The sequence below is a fragment of the Phyllobates terribilis genome, unplaced genomic scaffold (genome assembly GCF_046119375.1).
Source record: "Phyllobates terribilis strain yellow unplaced genomic scaffold, ASM4611937v1 Scaffold_9__5_contigs__length_417890890, whole genome shotgun sequence".
Lineage (NCBI taxonomy): Eukaryota > Metazoa > Chordata > Amphibia > Anura > Dendrobatidae > Phyllobates > Phyllobates terribilis.
This window is the reverse complement of record NW_027362769.1, coordinates 150779909-150807317: the sequence shown is the minus strand read 5'-3', so window position 1 is coordinate 150807317 and position 27409 is coordinate 150779909. Positions and strand designations below refer to the sequence as shown.

At 42.2% G+C, this 27409-nt stretch overlaps 2 protein-coding genes across 3 annotated transcripts in view; one reads left to right on the top strand and one right to left on the bottom strand.

Annotated features, from left to right (window-relative positions):
- Positions 1–3921: 3921 nt before the first annotated feature.
- NMI (N-myc and STAT interactor) lies at positions 3922–21026 on the bottom strand. Its single transcript, XM_073647213.1, has 9 exons — positions 20894–21026; positions 19004–19064; positions 17952–18110; positions 17605–17721; positions 15757–15919; positions 14177–14283; positions 12755–12941; positions 12332–12438; positions 3922–11423 (listed from the first exon to the last, which is right to left on the bottom strand). Exons 2-9 carry the CDS (start codon positions 19046–19048, stop codon positions 11235–11237), a joined length of 1074 nt encoding a protein of 357 aa, XP_073503314.1. The 5' UTR covers positions 19049–19064; positions 20894–21026; the 3' UTR covers positions 3922–11234.
- Positions 21027–24363: 3337 nt separating this feature from the next.
- Positions 24364–27409, top strand: part of LOC141160888 (protein mono-ADP-ribosyltransferase PARP15-like) — a 71751-nt gene continuing 68705 nt past the window's right edge. Inside the window, exon 1 of one of the 2 annotated variants that reach the window (XM_073645692.1) lies at positions 24364–24503. The gene's annotated coding sequence lies outside the window, so the exon portion shown is untranslated. Of the gene's footprint in view, positions 24504–25614; positions 25679–27409 lie in introns of those variants that run through there. The other variant, XM_073645693.1, reaches the window with a different exon arrangement.

Genomic DNA, 27409 nt, shown 5'->3' with positions numbered 1-27409 from the left:
TGTTCCAATGCTTATAAATGGCTTAAATTACCCCATCTGCTCGCTCAGCGCGCCAGAGAACCGGCTTTATGTGTTACATTTTGTATGTATTTGTCAAGGAATTAAAATATAATGGACAGATATTTCCAAACAGCTGATGTGAGCGCCATGTAAACAGATTGCTATCAATATTTACCCCACACATTACTAGGTGATCCAGTGCAAGACGTCCACCATGTGCGCCCCCCAATGACAACGCTCTGACCTACATTAAAGGTCATTGTCATGTGACAGTGTCACCTGTAGACATTGACGTCATGGTTAAAAATTCAATTTCTACATTTTAGTTTAAACTGTTTTTCATCCATCTATCCCTCTATCTATCTATCTACTGTATTATCTATCTATCCCCCTATTTATCTATCATCTATCTATCTTTCCCTCTATCTATCAATCAAGTGGTCGAGAGAGTGATCTACTGTATATCTATCTCATTTTAATCTATCTATTCTATATATCTATAATTATCTGTCTATCTATGTAATTCTATATTATATATCAATCGCACAGGATAGCATCTAATATATATAATCGTCTTATACCGTCTGTCTGTCTGTCTGTCCAGGAAATCCCGCGTCACTGATTGGTCCGGCCGCAGCCAATCAGCGCCGCGGGATTTCAGAAAAAGATGGCGGCCGTTAGCGGCTCATCTGCTGGACGGAGGTCAGCGGTGATGCAGCCGGGAGATGAGCGGCACTAGCCGCTCATCTCCCGGCTGCTCGCAGCACAAGATCAGGAGATCTTGGACCGCTTGGACCGCTGATCTCCCGGCGGCAAGCGTGAAGGAAGGAGCGGGGACCAGCGCCGCCGGTCGGGATACTTCAGCTGCGAGCAGCCAACCATCTCCCGGCTCCTCGCAGCGGAAGTACCCACACAAGCAGCCCGGTTCTCAGTAATACGATGCGCTGATTGGTCGCGGCCGCCGGCCGCAACCAATCAGCGATTTTGGCGTCAAATTTAAACACCGCTCTGCACAGAGGTCAGCGGCGATGCAGCCGGGAGATGACCGGCACTAGCCGCTCATCTCCCGGCTGCTCGCAGCATAAGTACCCCGACCTGCGGCGCCGCTGACCTCCATGCGGCTACGTTCGGCAAGTGTGAAGGGAGGGACGGCTGCTCGCAGCGGAAGTACCCGCACAGGCAGCGCCGCTGTCTGGTCCTCACTAATACGGTTTGCTGATTGGCGCCAAATTTAAACAACGCTCCGCTGATTGGTCGCGGCCGCTGGCCGGCCACGACCAATCAGCGATATTGGCGCCAAATTTAAACAACGCTCTGCTGATTGGTCGTGACCGCATACATGTTCTAGAATACCCGATGCGTTAGAATCGGGCCACCATCTAGTCTATTTATATCTATCTACTTATCTATCTGTCTATACATATATTTCATATCTATGTCAGAATATCTATCTCATATTTGTCAATCTTTCTATCTATGCTCCTAAATCAGAGACCTAACAACACGACAATCTAAAAAATGTTCCTTGAAATCTGCTACAGTGACCTTTTTTTCTTCTTATATATAGTATGATGGACCCCACAGAACCCTATATACAATATGATAACCCCCACAGCCCTCCTGTAAACCATACGATGGCCCACAGACCCCCTATATACAGTTTGATCTCCCACACAGCTCCATATATGCAGTATGGGACCCCACAGCTATCGATATATAATATGGGCCCCTCACAGCTCCCCTACATGCAGTATGGGACCCCACAGCTCCACTATATACAATATAGGGCCCCTAAGTTCCCCTATATACAGTATGGAGCCCCCACAGCTCCACTATATACAGTTTGGGGCCCCACAGCTCCCCTATATATACAATATGGTGCTCCCACAGCTCCCCTATATACAGTATGGGCCCCATAGCTCCCCTATATATATATAATATGGGGCCCCCACAGCTACCCTATATATAGTATGGAGCCCAGCGGCTTACCTATAAACAATATGGGGCAACACAGCTCCCTCATATACAATATGAGGCCCACAGCTTCCTTATGTACATTATGTACCCACACAGCTCCACTATATACATTATGGGCTACCAACAGCTCCCCTATATACAATACGGACCTCTACAGCTCCCCTATATACAATATGGGGCCTCCACAGCTTACAGTTATGGGGCCCCCCATCTCCCTTTGTATAGTATGAGAGCCCCCTGCTACCCTATATTTAGTATGGGAGTCTCATAGTTCCCCAATATACAGTATGGGGCCCCCACAGCTCCCCTATATACTGTATGATTCCCTCACAGCTCCCCTATATACAAAATGGGGCCCACACAGTTTACACTTATGGCGCCCCACATCTCCCTTTGTATAGTACGAGAGCCCCAACTACCCTATACATAGTATGGGTGTCCCACAGATCCCCTACATACAGTATGGTACCCCCACAAGCAATGACTGATAGAATAATAACAAAAAAATGGAGAGAAATAATTTTGTGCATGCCGGTTCATTTACAGAAACCATATTTCCCTGGACATATCCAGGATCTTACTGCCTTTGAGGTTTGCGATATCGGAATTCTCTTCCTTTTTGTGTTTTATTTATTTGCTTGTGAATACACACTTCTTCTGTAAATCCACTGTCTGTGATCTTCCCTGCATGTTACTATGAAGCAGAGTGAGCGCGGCGGCGTCTGTCGCAGTGGGTTCTGTGCGGATCTGTCAGCATTACTATTTCAGGATGTGGAGACAGGTGTCGTACTTCATTATTTATGTTCCTGACATGTTTGAAGTCGCTATTTCAGCTGATGAGTCAGAAAAACATTATACAACTAAATTCTGAATATTATATCTCAGCCTGTGAGTCAACGGGTGAGCGTGTACGGGGATAGAAATCAGTGCAGAGCAGTAAATAGTGTAGTCATGTGATCATTTAAAGGGGTTATCTGGAGCCCCTCACTTCTCCCCGCATCGGGAAGTGATCGGTACTGATTGAAGAGCACTTTAAGTCAAAAGATTCCCTTAAAGGAATTGTCTGGTGAAAACAAATTATCATCTGTCCACTGCATAGGTGATAAGTTATTGATTAGTGGGGTCTGACCACTATGACCCCCACTGATCAGCAGAACAGGGAACCTATATCGCATGAGAATGAAGCGGCAGCGCTCACGTGGGACCTACGCTCCATTCATTCCCTATGGGGCTGCCGACCTCTGCGCTCGCCTTTTTCTGGAAGAATGAATGGATTGGCGGTCAGAAATTCCCCGTTCTGATGATTGGTGTGAGTTCCAAAAGTCAACACCTACCGATCGGTAACTTATCGCCTATCCTGTGGATAGACATCCCAGGTGGGTGACAGCAGGTAGTTATTTTATTTTTTTATCACTTTAAGTTTGTGCTTTTTGTTTGTATTGGCCGGGCAGGACCACGACTTCCACAGATCAATGAAGGAGACTTCCGTACAAACACGATAACTTTACTTAACTTAATGAGGGTTATATACAAGGAATAGCGAGTACACAGTCTTAAACATGTCCCATTCACAATAAGAAGCCTTTTCACTGACATTGTTTCCTTGCTCTGTAGTCTGCTCCAGGGCCGGTATAGCACACTGTTTCGCCCTACTTCATCACAGCCTAGCTTGTCACCACAGTCCTGCTCAGCGGCTCCACAGCCTATCACTATGGACGCCCTGGATCCACCACTCAGGACCCTCACTCATCCCACAGTCTCAATCCTCTTTAGGTCTGTACCTTCGGCGTTTATCAAACTCAGGGTTTCTCGTGACACGTCGTCCTATCCAATGACCCCTTTAAGGTGGAAGGCCATTCTGCCTTTCCTGTCGATTCCCGTATCCTTCTAGTTGGGGATCAACCTTTGGCAGCACTGCACACTCCTTGCTCTCCAACTTCTCACTCTATTCAGGAAGTAATCTGCCTTCCCTGGCACTTTCCCCTCCCACTGTGGTCTATTCCCAAACATTAATGGTATTATAACTCTCCCTGTCTCTGCCAGCTACCTGTCGCCGGGCAGCCTACAGCTTCATACTAACAATGTAAAACATCTCTATACGCTAAGCCTATTGCACGTATAATGCTTATCCTGTACTATCACATCCTGTACTGTACATTTCTTACATAACTACATACATTACATAGGCAAACATCTTACACTTCACATGACACAATATGTACACAAGATGCAGGACATTATTCAGATTACACATCACATTATACACAGCACTGATGTCATTAAGGGGGAGTAGGGCAATATGTCCATCACCTTACACTGGCGCCATGCATACTCCTGGCCACATTCCGACTAGACATGCACGACCTCACTCAATGCGAGTGAAGTCAGCCAGGCTGCACACGTTTAGTGCGAATGTGGCCAGAACTATGCATATTGCATACTTGTGGTCACATGACAGCCTGATCTCGTGGTTGGGTCCGAAGAATCCTGGCAGTGCACAATGCGCGCGCTGTGAGGGTTCACACGTCTGCATTCACATAGCGTGACTGCAGACTTTTGTGCCAAACCTGGACAACCCCTTTAAGGAGTCACTAATGGGTCATCTTTACTATTTGTATGGTACGGGGGGGGGGGGGGCAATGTTACTTTTAAAGGGTCACTATTATTTTTGGGGGCTCTATATCTGGCACAGAGTTTGTATAGCACTTTTTGGGGGTAATTTTAGTAAGGACACAATTTCTAGTATTGGGGTCCCTTTTTTACAGCACAGGTGTAGGCAGGATGAGGATTTGTGCATGTTGGGAATAGGTGGGGGATGATGCTGGAAATGAAAGAAGTTACCATATTTTTCGGACTATAAGGCACACCGGAGCATAAGAAGCACCCCAAATTTTGGGGTAGAAAACAGGAAAAAAATATTTTTTATAAGATATGGGTCTGACTTATAGTCTGAATAGGTATATAGGTATCTTACCTGAGGGGAGAAGAGGGGGTTATAGGAGGCAGGGTCCCTCAGGAAGCCGGCGGAAGTGGAGGAATGCTGCGGACCCTGGGTGTGAGAAGGCGGTGCTCCAGCAGCGGGGAGTTGCAGTGGTGGTGGAGCAGGATCGCAGGAAGCAGGGCACTCTGTTCCCTCCCTCAGGAACCCGGCGGCGGCAGCAGAAGAGGTGAGATGCTGCGGGGCCGATGTTTGGCTGTCGGCAGTGAAGCAGAGTGGCATACGCTGCTTTTCCGGTAGCTACGGCCATCTTCCTGAAGCCGTGGACCTCAGGGAAATGGCTGCCGAGCTCCTAGTCTGCGCATGCGCCGGCTTGGGCTGCCATTTTCCTGTAGATCACCGACAGCCAGACACCGGCATCTCAAGTCTTCTGCTGCTGCCGCCGGGTTGTAGAGGAGAGGGAACGGAGGGCCCTGCTTCCTGCTATCCCACTCCAACACCACCGCAACTCCCCGGTAAGATACGTTCGGTCCATAAGACGCACCCCCCATTTTCCTCCCAAATTTCAAAAAGTCTTAAGGTCCAAAAAATACGGTAAATGTGTCTTATAAACTGTACAGAAGAGTAGAGGCTGGAAGAAGTCGTCATGTCGGTCTGGGCCGGATGGAAAACTGAAGAAACCCAATGAGACAGAATGTCAGCTGTGAGTCACTATCTATAATTGTACTGCAATCGATTGGTTGGCCGGTATGGTATAAACCTCTATATGATCACTGTATTATTATTATTTATTATTATAGCGCCATTTATTCCATGGCGCTTTACATGTGAAAAAGGGGTATACATACAAGAACAATTACAATAATCTTTAACAAAACGTGACGGCGACTGGTACACGAGGAGAGAGGACCCTGCACACGAGGGCTCACAATCTGCGAGGGATGGGTGAGGATACAGTAGATGAGGATAGAGCTGGTCGTGCAGCGGTATGGTGGAGCGATGGTTACTGCAGGTTGTAGACTTGCGGAAGAGGTGGGTCTTCAGGTTCCTTTTGAAGGTTTCCACGGTAGGCGAGAGTCTGATGTGTTGGGGTAGAGAGTTCCAGAGTAGGGGGGATGCACGGGAGAAATCTTGTATGCGATTATGGGAAGAGGAGAAAAGAGGGGAGTAGAGAAGGAGATCTTGTGAGGATCGGAGGCTGCGTTCAGGTATGTACCGGGAGACTAGGTCAGAGATATATGGAGGAGACAGGTTGTGGATGGCTTTGTATGCCATGGTTAGGGTTTTGAACTGGATTCTCTGGGCAATGAGGAGCCAGTGACGGGATTGACAGAGAGGAGAGGCCGGGGAATAGCGGGGGGACAGGTGGATTAGTCGGGTAGCAGAGTTTAGCATAGATTGGAGGGGTGCGAGAGTGTATGGCGGTAATATCCATCTTTTTAATAGTGTTTTTAGTTATTTAGTGACAGTTTGGTGCAATTTAGTCATTATGTAGTGATAGATGTACAGTGGTATTATTGGTCTTTGTGCAGTGTGTGTTGCTCTGTAGAGGTATGGTAACAGGGGCAGATATATCATTGATGCAACCTTTGCAGATGTACAGGGGCCCATGAGGCAAAAAGAGCCCATTTCTGCCTCCAAAACTGGTGGGATTGTGCATTATGGTGAGCTATTGTACCGCAAAGGGCCCATATACTGTTCTTGCACAGGGGCCCTCTGTGTCCGTGTCCTCCACTGTATGGTAATATTATGCATTCACTATGTAGCGGTATTAAGTGGCGGAGTATGGGAAGACATTTACTTTGTGGCTTGGGCCCGTGATGACCATGATGAGATACCTCTGATCTCCACTATTTAACTCTTTTTATGGTGCAATCTTTACTGATTGCAGATTATAAGTGCGAGGTCGGGGAGGGGATCTACTCTGTTCGCAGCACAGGGAATCCCCATTATCTGATTAAGACCGAATTCACATGTGTGCGAAACCTGGACTGTGCTCAGGTTGCAATCACTGGCGAGTCTCCATACCTAAGCATGCAAACTCCAAGTGAGACGGCTTACATGATGGGGCCCATCCGAATCTCTGGGCGACCACCACTCTAAATTATATCAGCGTGCATAAGACTGCTAAATCAGTTCTCATACTTTGCACTGATGAGGGGCAATACCCCGAAACACCGTGTCTGCAAATTGAGATTCTGATTTGGCTTTTATCCTAAGTCATATTGCAAGGCTTGTTAAAGGGTCAATAGTGACTTGTAGGATCGCTGATTCCAACAGGTGGTGCTATAGAGTTCAAGTCCTCTTCCTCTCTGAAGAGGCAATTTGCACGTAAGACTGTAAGAATTTGTGGTGGGGTTTCTGGCTAATATCTCTGGTCACAGAGCACACCTTGCTGTGTGCATTGGTCACAGTCATGATGGAGCAGGAAGGGGCCTTCCCCCAACTGTTCCCACAAAACTGGAGAAGCTTATTGTCTACAGTGTGTGTTGTTGCATTACCGTCGCCTTTCATCCGACTGCCAGGTAGTGAAATGAGATTGATGACTCTAGATCACCCGTTTCCAATGCTCCAAAGTGACGATTTGCTTTATACCACTAAATCCGACACTTGGCATTGTACTTGGTGATCTTAGGCTGTTTAGTATGCATCTGCTTGACCATGATAATCCATGATAATGCAAGTCTTCAAGCCTCCAATTAATGGAGTATATATTTGCCAAGAATCCAGATTTTGGCACAATCTATTCTACAAAGGACAGCACCTCGCAAAAACCACTCTCAAAAGTTGACATTTGGGGGGGTTTATCTGGCCATTTTGTGGACATTGCTTTGTGAACGTTACCACTAGTATCATATTGTGGGGGCTATGAGGTCCTCAGAGAGCAGGGGGCCCACCCGTGACTGGTCATAGGAAAGCAAGAACCTGTGCAAATTATCTAGCGGGGCCACACTGTTAACAGGGGCCATTTACTAAACAAACCAGACCCATATAAAAACAGCAGCACCTGGTAGGGAACCGTTCACATTTGCATTATAGGCTCCGATGCAAAAAAAATAAAAATAAATAATAATGCAACTTTTTTTCCTTCTGGCAAAATGACAGTCATCATGATGGACCCCATTATAGACAGTGGAGTACACCATACGCTATACGGACCTGTCAATTCAGTTTTTCTGCTCCTATCACACAACAGAAAGGTCGACATTCCTAACACGTGAAGAAAGCCGAACAGAGGACGCACATTGTAGATGTCTATGGTGAAGAAACAGTTTTACAGATACGGCAGCCTCTGGTGCCCTCTAGTGGTCAAAAAGACACAGAATCAGTTTTTAAAGGTAAACTCCAGTCATATTTCTTTTTTTCTGTACATTTGTAAATTAGATCTTTGAATTGCAAAGAGAGTAAATTATATAATTAAGTAACTCGCCCGCACTTCACAGACTTATAAGTTGACAGAATGTATTATACTTTTAAGAAATCATATTTTTTTTAACAGCACTAAATCACAGACAAAACAAAGAAAATGTGCAGCATGGGAGGGTAGAAACACCGACGCAGTGAGCGCCCCCTAGTGGAGACAGCATTCAGTCACAATTTTAACATTTAACTGTGTGCAGGGAAGCACTCTGTCTGAACAATCTATTAATACACTCTATTGGAACTGATTATAAGGGGTTTTTTTTGCGTTCTCTGCTGGCACCGCTTTTAACCGTTCCCATCTGGCACTATTTTTGGGCACTCTCTGCTGTCACTGTTTTTAAGCGTTCTCATCTGGCACTATTTTTGGGCGCTCTCTGCTGTCACTGTTTTTAAGCGCTCTCATCTGGCACTATTTTTGGGCGCTCTCTGCTGTCACTGTTTTTAAGCGCTCTCATCTGGCACTATTTTTGGGCGCTCTCTGCTGTCACTGTTTTTAAGCGTTCTCATCTGGCACTATTTTTGGGCACTCTCTGCTGTCACTGTTCTTAAGCGTTCTCATCTGGCACTATTTTTGGGCGCTCTCTGCTGTCACTGTTTTTAAGCGTTCTCATCTGGCACTATTTTTGGGCGCTCTCTGCTGTCACTGGTTTTAAGCGTTCTCATCTGGCACTATTTTTGGGCACTCTCTGCTGTCACTGTTTTTAAGCGCTCTCATCTGGCACTATTTTTGGGCGCTCTCTGCTGTCACTGTTTTTAAGCGTTCTCATCTGGCACTATTTTTGGGCGCTCTCTGCTGTCACTGTTTTTAAGCGCTCTCATCTGGCACTATTTTTGGGCGCTCTCTGCTGTCACTGTTTTTAAGCGTTCTCATCTGGCACTATTTTTGGGCGCTCTCTGCTGTTACTGTTTTTAAGCGCTCTCATCTGGCACTATTTTTGGGCGCTCTCTGCTGTCACTGTTTTTAAGCGCTCTCATCTGGCACTATTTTTGGGCGCTCTCTGCTGTCACTGTTTTTAAGCGTTCTCATCTGGCACTATTTTTGGGCACTCTCTGCTGTCACTGTTTTTAAGCTTTCTCATCTGGTACTATTTTTGGGCGCTCTCTGCTGTCACTGTTTTTAAGCGTTCTCATCTGGCACTATTTTTGGGCGCTCTCTGCTGTCACTGTTTTTAAGCGTTCTCATCTGGCACTATTTTTGGGCACTCTCTGCTGTCACTGTTTTTAAGCTTTCTCATCTGGTACTATTTTTGGGCACTCTCTGCTGTCACTGTTTTTAAGCTTTCTCATCTGGCACTATTTTTGGGCGCTCTCTGCTGTCACTGTTTTTAAGCGTTCTCATCTGGCACTATTTTTGGGCACTCTCTGCTGTCACTGTTTTTAAGCTTTCTCATCTGGTACTATTTTTGGGCACTCTCTGCTGTCACTGTTTTTAAGCGTTCTCATCTGGCACTATTTTTGGGCGCTCTCTGCTGTCACTGTTTTTAAGCGTTCTCATCTGGCACTATTTTTGGGCACTCTCTGCTGTCACTGTTTTTAAGCGCTCTCATCTGGCACTATTTTTGGGCGCTCTCTGCTGTCACTGTTTTTAAGCACTCTCATCTGGCACTATTTTTGGGCGCTCTCTGCTGTCACTGTTTTTAAGCGTTCTCATCTGGCACTATTTTTGGGCGCTCTCTGCTGTCACTGTTTTTAAGCACTCTCATCTGGCACTATTTTTGGGCACTCTCTGCTGTCACTGTTTTTAAGCGTTCTCATCTGGCACTATTTTTGGGCACTCTCTGCGGTCACTGTTTTTAAGCGTTCTCATCTGGCACTATTTTTGGGCACTCTCTGCGGTCACTGTTTTTAAGCGTTCTCATCTGGCACTATTTTTGGGCACTCTCTGCTGTCACTGTTTTTAAGCACTCTCATCTGGCACTATTTTTGGGCACTCTCTGCTGTCACTGTTTTTAAGCGTTCTCATCTGGCACTATTTTTGGGCGCTCTCTGCTGTCACTGTTTTTAAGCGTTCTCATCTGGTACTATTTTTGGGCGCTCTCTGCTGTCACTGTTTTCAAGCACTCTCCTTTGACATTATTTTTGATGGTATGTACTTTTTTATCTAACATTACCCTGTTGGGTGAAATATTATCAGATATTCCTGATTTTAAATACACACAAATTATTTTTAATGTCAATTTGGTTGTTGCCTGCGAGCTATTTCTCTCTGTTATCAGCCACATTATGATTTCGCTTTACCTTGTTGTATAAACCGGCTTCAGTACTTTTAAAATGACGAGTGAGCAGTTTTCACTGTCATCAGCTGCAAAAACTGTTAACTCTCCGTAGAGATTTATGGCAGGGCTACACCGCAACGCGCGTGGCACTACATTCAGATCGCAGCGTTGCATTTTCCGCTTTCTTATGGTGTCGTATTGCCACCTGCGTCCTTCTGAGACTGCAACACAGAGTTGCAAACTTTTACAAATGTATTCAATCTTCCATTGCTAGTCGCACGTCGCTTCGCATAGGTTTCCATATTAGTCGCATTCGACTGCGGCGTGCATGCAATTTGCCTGTTTGTTTTTTTTTCTACAGTAAAAAGTTGAAAATAGTCACATGACGGCAATTTGTAGAGAAACGGAAATTTTTTTGGTCGCCCTACTTGTCTGAGAATTGCTGTCACGCTGCACGTGTCGCTGTGCAGACTCAGCCTTATGGATAGGCAAATAGAAAAAGGGGATATATCGAATTAACCCCATGATGACATCTTCCGGTGTTCTGCCTTATGTACCCACTAAAATGACTTTAATCTCTTATATTTTAAAAAGATTTACATAAAACTATTTTTTTACAACATTGAATAAAGGGAGATTGTGGATTATCTCTTTTTTTTTTTCTTTTGTTGCTGCCAATTTTACGCCATATCATTCTCAAAGTGCGCCAATTTATTCTTTTGGGAAAAAGTAAGGCATTCCACCTCGCCTCCTCCATTACTCTGTTTCTGAAAATGGATCTCCACTAGATCCTGAATGTCATCTTCACTGTCTTTCTGGGATCTTATCTCCGCCAGCAGCAAAGTTCTACGGCAAAAGCCTGAAAATATCTGAAAAAAAACAAACAAACAATGAAATATATTATTACATAAGATACAGGAATGACGACACTCTTGTCTGTGGCTTCTAATTCCAGCAACACTAGACATCTTTAACTCCTTCACGGTGCAGGCTCGACTCCTGAGTCCGCTCCATACACCAACACAGTAATGACTTATATGTATGACACACATTGTAAAGACTTTGGGTTCTAATCATCATTCGCATTTTTTTAAATCACTTTCATTTTTTTTTGTTTTGTGGCATTGTTTGATATTTTTTGCATCAAATTCTTCAGAATTGCGCACGTGGTCAATGAATTTGGCCCAAAGTTAAAAATGCTCTTTATTCTGGTCTTTAACCTTTCTTGCGCCTTCGTAGCACGAAAAGTCGCATGTTCCATTAAAATTTCAGGTGGACATAAAATCACTACAGGGGGGTGGGGAGGGGGGAGTACATCTGTGCAAAAAATGTTGCAACTTTTTGAAAAGTTGCAATTGATGAATCATCCGAAAACACTTGGAAACCCAAGACTCCTACCGTGATTCAGCTGCCCCATGTCAACAAAGCAGCTCTTCTTCTGAGCTGCTCTGTCGACGGGGTGTGACTGCCGACATCATGCTGATTAACAGCCGGCTCCCTGCTGCCTAACTGCGGGGAGCCAACTATCAGCAGCAGGAGTGATCTGTGACCGATCTGTGCCAACAGAGATCAGCACCGGGCACAACAGGCAGGTAATTTAGTTGCGCCTGTTAGCAGCTACCTGCCTGTTAGTTCTTAAGCACATAGTAAAAATAATAGTCATGAATAGGGATAAAATAGACATAAACCATAAAAAGGTAATTGTGCCCAAAATTTGGGTAGGGATCACAGAGTTCCTATATAAAAGACTATATACTCCATAAGGTCAGAATTTTACCTGTAGTTTGTTCAGTTCTATTCCCATTAGTGGTGATATTCCAATTTTATACTTGGCGCCTCCAGCTGTTAACAGATGCTGATTTGTCTTTAAGACACGATGAACCACTGTAAAAAAATATATGTCATGAGCAAAGGGAGTGCTATTGCCAAAGCACCAAGTACCATAAATACTTAACCCACCCACCAAACAAGGTGTATCCATGAGATTCATATAAACACAATGATATTTGAGTTTGTGCTGAGACTTCCCGCTGGGAGAGGGGAGAGAGAGCTGCTTCAAGCACAGTGACCGGCTACGTACATTAATGTGAGTTTCGGTAATTTGTATTTTTTGTCTGGGGGCACAGATGTTGTGTTTCTCAATAAAAATTGATGTCCATTGCTTTTTCATTCACAATGAACATCCAGACCAAACACTCACCTCCATCCTCCTTATAAGTAATGCAGGCGGTATTGTTATTCCGGTTGTACTCCACCGACTCTACTTCTCCACCTCCTACATTAGACTTGTAGAAGGTGAGCTCCAGCTTATCCTTCAGGGTCTCCTCAGAGAGGTTAGTAGGAAGATTACCTATTAGTACTTTTGTGTTGGAGATGGTCATGTTGACCTATGAAATAGAAGAATTAGGAGGTCAAGAGAGATCGGAATGAGGCCGAAGTTATGACTCACAAATGGATAGAAGTCCATGAATCACGTACGTGTTCTATTCCTGATTTACGCAGATAGAACAAGTATCCATTATAATCTATGGCGCTATTCACATGTCTGTGTTTTTTTGCGGACCTTGTTTACATGCAAAAATCACAGACACATGTCCGATTTTTAATAGCGTCACGGATGAAAAGGACCAATACAAATCTATGAATCTGTGAAAATCACGGACATCACAAAGATGGCATCAGCGCTGTCTGTAATTAACACTGTAATGTATAGAAGTTTTGTTATTTATTTATCCATACATGAAAATCATTGATGAAACTCTCACACTCGGATCCAAAATACCGATTATTATTCATTATTTTTAGAGCACCATTGATTCCATGGGGCTGTACATGAGAGGGGGTTACGTACAGGATACAAATATAAAATGTAGGGAATTTTTTTATTTTTTTTACTCACTTATATAGAGCCATTAATTCCACAGCGCTTCACAGACATTATGGGCACTGTCCCCATTGGGGCTCACAATCTAAATTCCCTATCAGTATGTCTTTGGAGTGAGGGAGGAAACTGGAGAACCCGGAGGAAACCCACGCAAACAAGGGGAGAACATACAAACTCCTTGCAGATTATGTCCTTGGTGGGATTTGAACCCAGGACCCCAGTGCTGCAAGGCTGCAGTGATAACCACTGAGCCACCATACAGTGCTAAGCACTGCCCTCCTCTGGATCAACTTTAGCAAGTACAGAACTAACAGGTCGAACTTGATGGACGCAAGTCTATTCGGCTTTACAAACTATGTTACTATACAAACTCCTTGCAGATGTTTTCCTGGGGGATATGAACCCAGGACTGCAAAGCAACAGGGCACCAAAGTTTTTCATGTGATTTGTGCTCTCTCTTCTTAAAAGGATCCACTTTTTTTTATCTCACTGCTGGCTCACTCAGCGATCAGCAGTATTCAATTGGGAAGCAGGCAGCAATGTGCTCATTTTCCCTGCAGTGCCCCCATAGGGGAAAAAATGCATTACACGGTTTCCACTATATGGATATCCTCGGTCCCTAAAGTTAGCCAAAGAGCAGAGCTGCTATAAAGAAGAGGGTTCTGAACAGGAGGACTTCCCTCGATTAAAAAAAGAATTTAAAAACAGGTTTTCTAAACCAGACAATTTTTTTTGTACCTCAAATGTCACGGCTCGCCCAAGTTGGACTCTGTAAGCTCGCAGTTCTTCCAATCCATCAGTGAATTCAACATGATGTTTTCCTTTGTCAATAACACCTTGGGCAACTGTAGAAAAAAAATATAAAAATGTAAATGATATTACATTTTATTATAATGATTCTTGAAAATGTCGGTGCCCGGATCCGGTTCCCAGGGAACGGATGGAACGCTCCACTAAACTCTATGTAAGATGTGTACACGGCGCTCCAAAGCCATTTTAGCCCCTTCACCACATTGGATTTTTCCGTTTTTGATTCTTCGTGTTTTGCTCCCCTTCTTCCCAAAGCTATAACGTTTTTATTTTTCTATCAATATGGCCATGTGAGGGCTTGATTTTTGCTGGGCGAGTTGTACTTTTGAATGACACCATTGATTTTACCATATCGTGTACTGGAAACTGGGGAAAAAAATTCCATGTGTGGTGAAATTGCAAAAAAAAGTGCAATTCTACAATAGTTTTTTTAGTTCTTTATTTATCATGTTCACTAAATGCTAAAACTGACCTGCCATTATGATTCTCCAGGTCATTATGAGTTTGCAGATACCAAACATGTATAGATTTTTTTTATTTAAAAAAATGCCAAAGTTTGTAAAAAAAAAATAAAAAATGGCGCCATATTTTGCGACTCGTAGCGTCTCCATTTTTCAGGCTCAGGGGCTGGGTGAGGTCTAAATTTTTCCACACTGAGATGATGTTTTTATTGATACAATTTTGGGGTCGATACAATGTTTTGATCGCCCGTGCAATTTATTGCAATGCTGAGACGACCAAAAAAAAAGTAATTCTGGCGTTTTTTTTTTCTTGTTACGCTGTTTACTGATTGGATTAATTATTTTTATATATTGATAGATCAGGCGATTCTGAACGCAGCAATACCAAATATGTGTATCTTTATTTTTTTATTGTTTTATTTTGAATGGGGCAAAAGGGGGGGGGGGTTTGAACTTTTATATTTTTTCAATTTTTTTTTAAATATTTTTAAAACTTTTTTTTCTGCTTTTTACTTTATTTAATAGTCCCCTTAGAAGACTTAAAGCTGCGATCATGATTCCATTCTGGGCTGTTAGGGACACAACAGCTGATCAAATCAGCTGTCATGTGCCGGGAAAGGTGCAGGCTCAGCGCCGGAGCTCGCTTCAAACTTCAAAAAGAGGGATACTTGGTATCAAAAGTTAAGCTCATTTTTACATATAAAAGTAGTAATATGGCTGAGTAGACACTTGTCCCCCAGGAAAAAAGATCCTTTTTTGTAGAGATCCCATGCGCCAGTCCTGAGAAATTTAGAGTAGACTCATATACAAATCAGGCTGGGAGTGCACTGGGGGTGTGTCAGGGCAATTAGACTGCTTCTCCTAAGTGCAGCAACATGTCCCTAGTGCACTTCCAGCCTGATTTACATAATTATTTATTTTATTTATTTACATAGTGCTTATTCGCTTGATTTCTCATCCAAACTTTACACAAAAAAAGTATCAACTTTATTGAGGGACTGGCACCAGCACCTATACAGACATACTACTAGTTCCCTTTAAAGGTACCTTCTTCATTTTCAAATGTTATTAAAGCCTGTCCAGCCTGCAAGATGTATGGATTTTGAATGATGATCTGACAGGAGTAAGAAATATCGGACATATTTTGGTTTCCTGCAGCCGGCTCTTCTTTTGTATAGTTTATATCCTTATGTGGCAACCTGTTGTCAACCTGGAAAAGAGAGAAAAAAAATTAAGGAAAATGCATAGATCAATAATTTATTTAAAGGGAATCTGTCACCAAGTTTTTGCTACCCCATCTGAGTACAGCATAATGTAGGGGCAGAGGCCATGATTCCAGCGAAGTGTGTCACTTACTGGGCTGCTTGTTGCAGTTTTGATAAAAGTTTTATCGGCTGCAGATCTAGCAGTTCTCTGAATGCTGAGCCCTGTATAACCCCACCCACACCACTGATTGGCTGCTTTCAGTGTACACTGTGCATAGGCAGAAAGCTGCCAATCAGTGGTGGGGGCTAGGTTATACAGCGCTCATGAATATGGAGGACTACATGGAAGCAGGTTTACTAGTCCTCGTGATAATCTCCTGCTGATAAAACTGTGACCAAAAGTAAAGCCAGCAGCAGAGTAAGTGACACATCGCTTTAATCAGGGTCTCTGTCTCTACATTATGCTGCTTTCAGATTAGATGGCAATACCTACTGATAGGTTCCTTTTTTTATTAAGAATAATAGTAATAATAATATTAATAATAATGGAATTGGATAAATTATGTAATTTTTCTTGGGATGATTCAATTAAATGAGCTCTGTTTAAATGTTTAGCAGCCTATTGTATTAAGGAAATGTTATATAGGAGTGAATGAGTCATTTTGCCTCCTAAAAAAACTGGAAAAAAACGTCCACATCGGAATGGACCTCAAAATTATAATGATAAAAGTGACAGCTCGTACACAAGTCCCCAAAAAAACTCCATCGAACAAAAAATGAAAAAGCTATAACTCTTGTACGATGAGGAGGAAAGATCTTAAGCGAAGAGGGACCCACTGGGACTCTGTTGCCCAAGGGGCAGCAAAAAACCATCATGGCCGGCCATGATCACAAAGCAACCGGTGGTGAGAATACATAATTTAGCAGCTTCCTTTTACATACTAGGAGGGGTGAAGTCTTTTTTATAACGACAGCAGAAAAATTGGACTACCGGTAGTTACCCACAGCAGCCAATCAGACCTCAACTGTGATTTGTATTTTTTGGGGTGTGAGCTAAAAATATGAAAACTGGATCGTGATTGGCAGCTCTGAGCACCTGTTCACTGTGCAACTGGAAACTTCAAATCTTCAAACATAGAATTTAGTGAATAATTATATTCTAGGCAACAACAAAAAAAATCTGTAGAATCCTCTGTTACTCGTTATGGAAACCGATAAATATTTTGACATTTGGCTGTTGGCAGTTGGGGGTGTAATATTGGCCAATCAGTGCAGACGGTGCAGGGACACACCCTATTAACCAGTGGAATGTTTACACTCATGTATCTATTTACTGCAATGAAAATTCTAAATCCTTAAAGGGGGGTTTCCCAAGAACAAAGTCAATTTTAATTAATAGATCTTGCAATAAAAATAAGTCCCACAATTGGATGTATTAAAATAAATGTTCCTGTGCTGAGATAATCTTTAAGGAGAAGGTTCATTTATAGCTGGAAACACCTGGGATAATGGGGGGAACCCGTGGTCTTATGCTCCCCAGACCTTAATACACAGATTGCCCCAATCATTCAGATAATCCGTGCGTTGGGCTGTAGGTAGCTGTCAGGGAACTGTTTTGAAGACTGTCCGGCTTTATTTTTTACAAGAATGAGGGATCTTCATTCTGTGTTCACCTTTTACCTTCACTTACCTGTAATTCATTCCTTTTCATCTCAAATACCTTCCTCCATTCCTTCACCTTACAGTCAAGTTTTTCAATATTTCTCACCAATTCATCTCTTTCCCTTTCCAGGTCTTGCATCTCCCACTAAAGTTTGTATAAAGAACAGAAAACATTGTGCGATATGAAATAAAAAAAAGTAATGTTTCTTTCCAGTAAACAGCGCCACTCTTGTCTGTGGGCTGCGTCCGGTATTGCAGAACCAACCTCCTGCATTCAAAAACTGCAATACCAGACACGGCCCATGTTCTTAAAGCAAACCATTCTATTTCTAATCTCGGTCATGACTCCGTTGAATGGTACGAGAATGTTCTTACGTTGTAGTGAGCGTTCCTTTCGGACATGGCCGCCTCAATTTCAGATGACTTCTCTAACAGCCCATTCATTTGTTTTTCGGCCTCTTTTTTTAAATCATCCGCTTCCAGTTTCTGTAACATGGCCAGCGATTTGCGGCTTTCTTCTTCCTCACATTGTTCCTAAAGAAATGCGAATGGCGAATTATTATTACTTCTAAGGCGTCGTCTGTAGCATTATTCTGCTGAAAAATTAAGGAAACCCTTTGCCTTAAATACATATTGAATGATCCAAACATCAAAATATCCAGGGGTGTGAGGACTTTTGCAACCATTTTGATTAGGGCTCATTCACGCGTTTATTTTTTGCAAACGAGAAAAAAAAAAGTCTGTTTTTCATCCCTGTGCTGGATCTGCTTTTCATTCATTTTGGTTCCTGTATAAAAAAAAAATTCCGTAGGCAAAAAAAAAAATAAAAAATATAAAAGGTTCTCCTACTTATAGCAGAGAAACAGAAAGCACTCGGAAAACACATTTTTTTCCACAGACCTGTGAGTAGAGTTTGAGCCTTTGCTCGGATCAAAGACGGACATTTCTCCCAAGTGTCCACAAATGTGATCAGCCCCAAAGACTATAATGGGTACGTAAAATATACGGATAGAATATATATGTGAAAATATGCCAAGTGCATCAAATAACAACTTTGCATCCAGTCTTAATGAAAAAATGATCTTGCCGTTTTGTGTATGCAGCTCCTTCGCAGACCTATATATCAGCATAGCTACCGGCTATAAACAAACTCTTTCCTTCAGTGATGTTTTAGTTAAATGGACGGTTAAATGCAACAAACTTTGCATCAATCAATAGTACGGGCGAATATAAGAAACTGTAATATATCTTATTAGAGAATTATGCCTCTTTCTCCACTCATGAGCCACTTCTTCACCGTTCACTCTGTAATACTGATGCAAAACCCTCTTTTTGATTTTCGATGCATTGAAAGACTTAAAAAAAAAATAGTTTGCACTTTCTAATGGTTGCAGTAATGTATAAATGAGAAACTATAACAATATTACCTTCAGTTTTTGCAACTCTTCTCTTAGCTGCTGAATAGTTTCCATGGTTTTAGTCAGAAATCTGAAATAATAAAAATAAATATTTTACCATATTTACTATAGAAATTCTATAGCATGGTATATGTGTAAGATGATATTGGGGGACAGGCACACACGTGTCTTGTGCCCCAGTCTCTCTGGTACCTTTTGTACATTGCTGGTAGTGATAAGTGTTTGTGTGACAGAGGTCGCACATTATTTCCTGTAGATGTCTATGGAAGGAGTCTGTTTACCGGTGGATAAATGATAATGTTATTTAATGGGCAGAAAATATCGTACGATTTAAGGCTGTGTGCCCACGTAGCGTTTTTCAAGCGTTTTTGATGCGGAGTTTCCGCAGCGGAAACGCTTGTAAAACGCTTGGTAACCCGCACCCCATGGTCCCCAATGGGATTCCGCAAGTTCTATGCACATGCTGCGGATTTTTCCGCAGCGTTTATGCCGCGTTCAAAAATCCGCAGCATGTCAATTAATTTTGCGTTTCCGCAAGCAGAATTGCCTTTGTCCAATGCATAAAAAACGCAAGGCAATTCCGCATGTGGAAAACGCGTGATAAACGTGCGAAAAATGCGCGATAAACGCGTGCGGAATTCCGCATGCGTTTTTCCGGGAGAGGACTTGCAGAAATGAAGCAGAAATTTTCTGCTTCATAAATGCAACGTGGGCACATAGCCTTATAGATTAATCGCCTGATTCATCATTTATAGTTTATTTTTTAAGTCATGTTTCTTTTTTTTTTTCTTGTGGTATGTGATGACACTTTTGCACCAAATTCTTCAAAATGGTGCAAACTGTTCAAGTTTTGCACAAACCCAAAAATACTAAGAAAGAAGATGACAATTTGTGATTTTAAATGGAATCGGTCACCAGGTTTTTGCTTTGTAATCTGAGAAGCAGCATAATATAGGGGCAGAGACCCTGATTCCAGCGATGTGTCACTTACTGGGCTACTTGCTGCAGTTTTGATAAACTGCATATCTAGCAGTTCTCTGAGCCCTGTACAATCCCGCTCATAGAAGCTTTCTGTGTACACTGTGCATAGGCAGAAATCAGCCAATCAGTGGTGGGGGTGTGTGGTTGGACTATCTGGCAGCAGGTTTGCTAATCATCTAGTGATAATCTCCTGCTCATAAAACAGTGATTTTTATAAAAACTACAGCAAGCAGCCCAGTAAGTGACACATCACTGGAATCAGGGTCTCTGCCCCTACATTACGCTGCTCTCAGATTAGGTAGCAAAAACCATGTGACAGATTTCCTTTAAGAATATGTTTGTTCCAGCCTTTTTCTTTTTTTTCCTGCCAGCTATGACCGCTCTAGAATATTCAACTTTTTGCAACTTATAAAGAAATGTAGTTATAAATATGTCGTCCTTCGTGATAAAATGTTAACCACGCCGCCTTTACTTGTCGTTTGTAAGTTTTGGGATAGTTGTTAAAAATGATGCATTATATGGAATAATACATTTGGCGCAAACATTTAAGATATGAAAATGTTGCAAATTGCGAAGAATCTTGGATGCAAAGATAAATGTCTTCTTTGTGTTGCGTTTGAGCCAAATATAGTCTTGTCCTGAAAGGGTTAAGGTATAAGGTTGCTGATTCCACAATCTCCCAGAAAAGAGTAAAAAAGTACAAGATATAAACAAGGAAGAAGAATGGAGGTGGACGGTGGAGAATTAAGTGGCAACATGCGAAGAGTCCAGACAATGGAGACTTTGTACACTGAGAATCACTGATAGTTTTAGATATTTTGTATCAGGAGGTCAGCACAATAAAAATAATAATAATAAAAAAAATAATAATATATTTTGTATCAGAAGAACTTGGACTAAAAGTAGACGGTGACTTACCCCTAAAGCGAGGAGACTCCGAAGACGACAGCAGGAAAATGCTTCCTTGTTCTCTGCTCTTCCTGCAGCAGAATAGAAACTAAAAGATCTCTGCAGACGTCACTTTCACTTTCTATATTCCTAGAGGGTAAAGGTCAGAGACAATAGGCGGGATTCATTATTTGCATTTTTTTTTTTAAGTCACTTTTCTTTTTCTATCTTGTGGTATTCGCTGACGTGTTATTTTTGTTTGCGCCACATTCATCGATGTGGATCACACGGTTCATGAATTTTATGCAAAAGTCAAAACTTTGTCTTTTTTCCTCCTTTGAAAAGTTGCAAAACTGGTTAAAGTGTTTAAGTCTAGTTTACTGGTTTTACTAGAACACGGGGTGTGTGATCTGACACAGACGGGGGAGAGCTGGATCTGATTGCGAAATTGTTGTTTCTGCGGAATATGTCGGTGCTATAGAAATAAAAAATATTATTATTATTGTTCTACGGCAATGTTCCATTATGTTCCATTATAAAAGGCATTGTAAACAAAATTCAAGCTGTTTTTTAATCATTTCTAAGGTTGCGTTAAGTAAGGACTGTGGCTTTGACGTCACTATGTTTTTGGAGAGTAGGAGGAAACAGATTACCTAAAGGAAAGCCTCACAAACATGGGGAAAACCTTCATAAACCCACACAGATGACAAAAATACCTCCAAGAGGACATGAAAAGTACAGACCATGATATATTACAGTGGGACTAGAATTCTCCCATTAGAAGGGACAATGGAGACCCCCATTAGCAAAGTGCTTATGGCGCCAAAGTTCCCCTACAATAAAAAAAAAAGTTTAGCTGATGATCTCTGATAATTATGAGTGCCCCATATAACAGTGCCAGCAGAGGGACCCCAATAATACAACCCGCAGTGTCCAAGTATCCACTCTTGGACCTGCATCTGTCTCCAGAACGGGGGTCCCCTGCTCCCCAGGGAGTAGAGAGGTGATGGTGCAAGCGCCGGCTCTCTCAATTCATTGCTATCAGAGGTTCAAATACAGAAGAGAATATTTGCTTGATTGTAAAATTTGGCAGCATCGTGCTTCATGCCTCTCTATTTCTGAAACTATTGATTAACCCCTATAATGGAACCAATGTAAATACTGCAAACAATCCAGCCTTCACAGGAGAGATTCCTGCTCTGCTCCTAGTCCAAGAGATCTTCTCCAATTACTCTAAAATGTAATGTTGCAAAGATGGGAATAAGAAATAATCAATGATAATTACTTGCAAAATGTGTAGTCACGTAAACTGGAGGAAAAAATAAAAATAAAAATAAACATGTAATACATCTAATGGTCACTAGGCGGTGAGCAAACATTATATTCCAGAAAAGGGATCAAGAGCTTTACATCACAATTTTATTTATTTTATTAATTGATTTATTTTTTGAAGGTAGCATGAAATTCCTTCTTTTGTCATTAATGTCATCATTTCACCTGAATTTGGAAAACAGAATAAATTGACAGTTCTCCAATTTCTCTTGTATTCTCAAAATGCAAATCCTTCAGTACATTCTGATTATGTACTGACTTGTAAACAGACAAAACTTGTAGAAAATTAATTTATTTTACTCTGTTAAGCAGCTATACTCTTTGGTGTGGTTATAGAAGAAAGCCAGATCCAAAATAAAAGCTAAAATCTGGGGCTCTTTCTATGAGTGAGGGGAGATAGTAGGACTCGCAGGCTTTCTCTATGTGATGGCGGTGGGTGTGGATTTACCCTGGAGAGGCGTAACTAAGTCACTGCCTGGTCTTCACTAGAGCCTCCTAAGGTAAGGATAGTCTTGGGCTCCAGGTAGTCACCAAGTGCCACTCCAGGGCAGCCCCCGGACCTGCAGCAGCGGACCAGCGGGTCACAGGCACAAATACGAAGCACAGAGGGCGAAGACAGAAATGTTGGCAGATAGTCCGAGGACGGAGCGGGCAGCACAAGTTCAAAATATGAAGCCGGGGCCAGGAGCGGATAGAACAGACTAAACAGGATGCGTCGGTGACAGGAGAGTCAAAACAATATTGCACCTTGACAGGGAACTAGTGACAAACTGCAGCTCTGGCAAGGTGTGGAGGGAGAAACTGCATAATATATCCACTGCTGGCAGGGGACAGGACAGGGAAGCAAAACTCTGCAGGAGACAGTGGTTTTAAATTCCTGCAGAGTATGGCCGCGCCTCTCTATAGCGGCATGGAGACTCTCCTGTGCTGCAAATGTTGCATGAGGCAACTCCGCGAGATGGTCTGACACTGAGAGGAGCAGAGCGATGCACACAGTGAGCAGAACGGTGCTTACAAACCGTGAGAATCACCGCTATGACACTCTACAAGTCCAAATTAAAAACATGTATACAGTATATCCCAGAGCTACACCTCTATTTTATGTGATCCTCTCATAAAAGACAATAGTGTGGTAGATGAGCTGTTGCAATGTGGATCTTAGGGGGCCACATGATATAACACCAGTATTATAAATGACAAATGCTAGTTGGAGGAGGGGTCTTTATACAGACTCAGGTTTCATTTCATATGTTTACTGTGGTGTAAGGGGTAACGTTTCTCCTTGTGGAGAGTGATATGCCTGACATGCCAGTGTAAGGAGACTTATAAGCCATGCAATTCTCCTCTGGAAATTAAATATGCAAATTATCTCATCAAAGAGGAAGAGGACTTGAACTCTATTCCCACCTATTGGAAGTAGCCATCATAAAAGTCAATATTGACCTTTTAACTTGTCACATAACGTAGGATAAAAGCTAAACCAGAATCTCAATTTGCAGACAAATATTTGGGGGTGCTGCCCTTCTGTGCAAAGCATGATATCTGATTTGGTTGTATGAGAGGTCTCTGACTGGCAACACTGTGTCTGAAAATTGAGATTCTGGTTTAGCTTTTATCCTAAGTCAAAGGGTCGATATTGACTTTTAGGATTGCTACTTAAAATACGTAGCACCAGAGTTCATGTCCTCTTCCTCTCTGAAGAGTCAATTTGCATATTTAATTTCCCAGGAAAGCATTGCATGGGTTATAAGGCTCCTTACACTGACATGCCAGACAAGCCACTCTCCACAAGGAGAAATGTTACCCCTTAGACCTTAGTCAGAAGCCTCTCATACAGCCAAATCAGTTCTCATGCTTTGCACTGATGAGGGGCAACATCCCGAAACATGTGTCTGAAAACTGAGAATCTGATTTGGCTTTTATCCTAAGTCATATGGCAAGGCTTATTAAAGGGTCAATATTAACTTTAGGATCGCTACTTCCAATAAGTGGTACTACAGTTCAAGTCACGTTCTTCTCTGAAAAGGCAATTTGTGTATGTTGACTGTGACACTGAAGAAGCCATAAATGTAGGTATAAAGATAAAAGAGTAGAATGTCAGGTTGAGGCGTGTTTTATCTGGGGATTCCAGTCACCAGTCATGTATGATCAGACCTTTTCCTTATTCTAGTCTGAGCCTGGCATAGGACGTACAGGCGGTTGCAGTCCTCGTAGATACGACCTTTCATCCCAACTATTCTTTACCGTTCACAACGCGACTGATGGGGATGGCACATTGCAGAACATAATGATTTCATCTAAACTACTTGTGAGCATTTCTATTCTTTTAACTTATTGAAATCTATCATTCTCTGAACTTTTTAATGTTTTTTTTTCTGGAGGCTGGAATAGAAGTTTATCCTTCTAGTTATTAGTTTTTGAGCTATCTATCCTGCAATTATATTGCAAAGAACTTATCATCTTATTATTATTATTATCCCCCCTACCGAACATATGCAATCTAAAAATAGTCAGTTACGAGCCTCCCCTATGGGCTGTGGAGTTGGAGTCGGAGTCGTTATAAAATGGACCGACTCTGACTCCTAAAATATATAATAAATTGGGTACAGTAGTTCAATGCAGTTTGTGGGGAATATTTTTTCATAACTATTTGGGAAAGTTATGAAATGTCCTATAAATGTCTGTCCTATTCCTGATCTGAGGGTCTAGAGTCGGAGCTGGTGTCATGTAAATTGAGGAGTCGGAGGTTTGGTTTACCGACTTCACAGCCCTGCTCCCCTAGTAGAAGTAGTAGTAGAAGCACTTAGCACTTTACCTATCTAAAATCCGGATATACCTGACTAAATCTAGTTCCTTATCATGCCAATATGTTTTTTTAACATATAGGGTCTAGTGATGATTGAGTATGTTCTATTAACTCTTTCCGAGTATTTTGGCGTGCTCAGCGTTTCATTCATTGACACCGCGTCGCAAAGTGTCACGGCTGTTAGACAGCTTTGACACATGCCGAGATAGCCCGGTGAACAGGCTATCTCGGCATGTGTCACAGCTGTCTTAAAGCTGTGACATTTGCCAGCGCGGGGGCAATAAATGAAATACCGAGCACGCCGAAATACTCGGCGAGCACCCAAGCATACTCGCCAGAAAGAGTTAATAGGACACACTTGATCATCACTAATAGGGTCCTTACCGTTAATTAGGGGATCTTTATTTGCCTATAGCAATATGTTTATATACTACTTTTGTTCTAAACATGAATTGCAGAAGATTGGACAGAAATAAATTGTAGATGTGAGTCAATAAAGTCGCAGAACCCAGGTCTAGCTGCCAGGTCGGTTTTCTGTGGTCACTGGATGGGAGTCCTAAGAACTGCCTCCAACTTTCCAGCAACCACAGCTCCTCCTGTCATACGTTGACCTGGCACAACACCAATGACGTCGCTCCGGGCCACCTAATCGAAAGAGGAGCTGCGATTGCTGGAAGGTAGGACGCAGTTTGTAGGGTTCCCATCCAGTGACCACGGAATACTGACCCGGTCGCTTGACCAAGGTCCTCCGAATCATTTTACTCATCTGTAATAAATTGCTTGTTTTTACAAGCACTTTGCAATTTTCTCCATCTAACAACATGGGACCACACCTATTGTGTATCTGTGTGTACAATGAAGTAACCGGGAAATTTCTGAACTTTAAAGAAAAACAATCATTAACTTGTACTTTAGATGACGATTCTGGAAATCACCTGCAAAAACTTGACTTTATAACTTGAAAGTGAAACCAAACTTTTTATTATTGGGTCAATGTTCAGATGATAATTCTGTGCTGATGTTTTTATTATGTGTTATTAGCAATTAGCGCAGTTTTTATGATTTAGGGATTAAAGGGGTTTTCCCACAAACAAAGTTCATTTTAATCAATAGATCTTTGAGTAATAATAATTTCGACAATTGGATGTGTTTAAATAAAATGTTCCTGTGCTGAGATAATCTTATAAATGTGCCCCTGCTGTGTACTGTGTAATGGCTGTGTCTGACCGTGCAGGAACAGGGTCTGATCATACCACATCTCCTGGGCAGGGGAGGGAGCAAAAGAGTATACAGACATTACAGCAGGGGGTGACAAATAATTCTTTCTTTAAGGTAAAATATTTTTTTAAAAACAGGCAGTGAAATGTTTTATCGCACAAAAAAAATCAGCTGTGATCCCGTGCTGTAATGTCTGTATACTCTTTTGCTCCCTCCCCTGCCCAGCAGCTGTGGTATGATCAGACCATGTCCCTGCACGGTCAGACACATCCATTACACAGTACACAGCAGCGGCACATTTATAAGATTATCTCAGCACAGGAACATTTTATTTAAACACATCCAATTGTGTAAGTTATTATTTTTCAAAGATCTATTCATTAAAATCAACATTGAAATTAACTTTGCTCGTGGGAAAATCCCTTTAAAATTCCTTGGCTTGATAGAAATGTAAAGATAACATTCTGGTTACCTACTACCTAGAGGGAGCACTGGAAGATATGACATACCGGTTATAATTATTGGGATTGTCCGGTGCTTCTCATATTCACATCTGGTTTTGGATACCAGACCCCTCGCATGTTGCACTCACTGGCTCCTAAGTTCTGTCTATTAAAAAAAAAATACCTATAGCAGAGACCCACTTACAAACAATGAAACCAAGGACCTCAGTAAACGGTACTGCCAGGAGATCTGATCCTACAGAGCTCCTCACCAACAGCTACCAATAGGGGGAGCTCACTACATACCTATTTTTACACCTCCAGGAACAATATTGATAAATATGCAAGTAGCTCCCCCTAGTGGCAGCAGGCAGCAGTATTTTGCAGAGTTTTGTCTGCTTTTCTAGAACGGGACACTTTTATTTCAAGAGCCTCCCAGACAATCCAGGTGAGTAGAAAACCATTAGATCAGTCTATTTCTGGCTTAATTAATCAATTTGCATTTATAATACTGTATATACGACATTGCCAGGATAATTGGACAATTACATGATTGGTTCAGTCTGTACCACAATATACAATTATAGATGTACCCTTTCTTTCTTTTTCTCTTAGCTTCACATACTATATCCTGAGATGGGTGATGTCAAAATTATCAGCTTTAGAAAACAAACAAACATGATTTAATGATATTCTGTCAGGAGAAGTCAATGCTATATGACGCCACCCAGTGGTTGTGATGGGTGT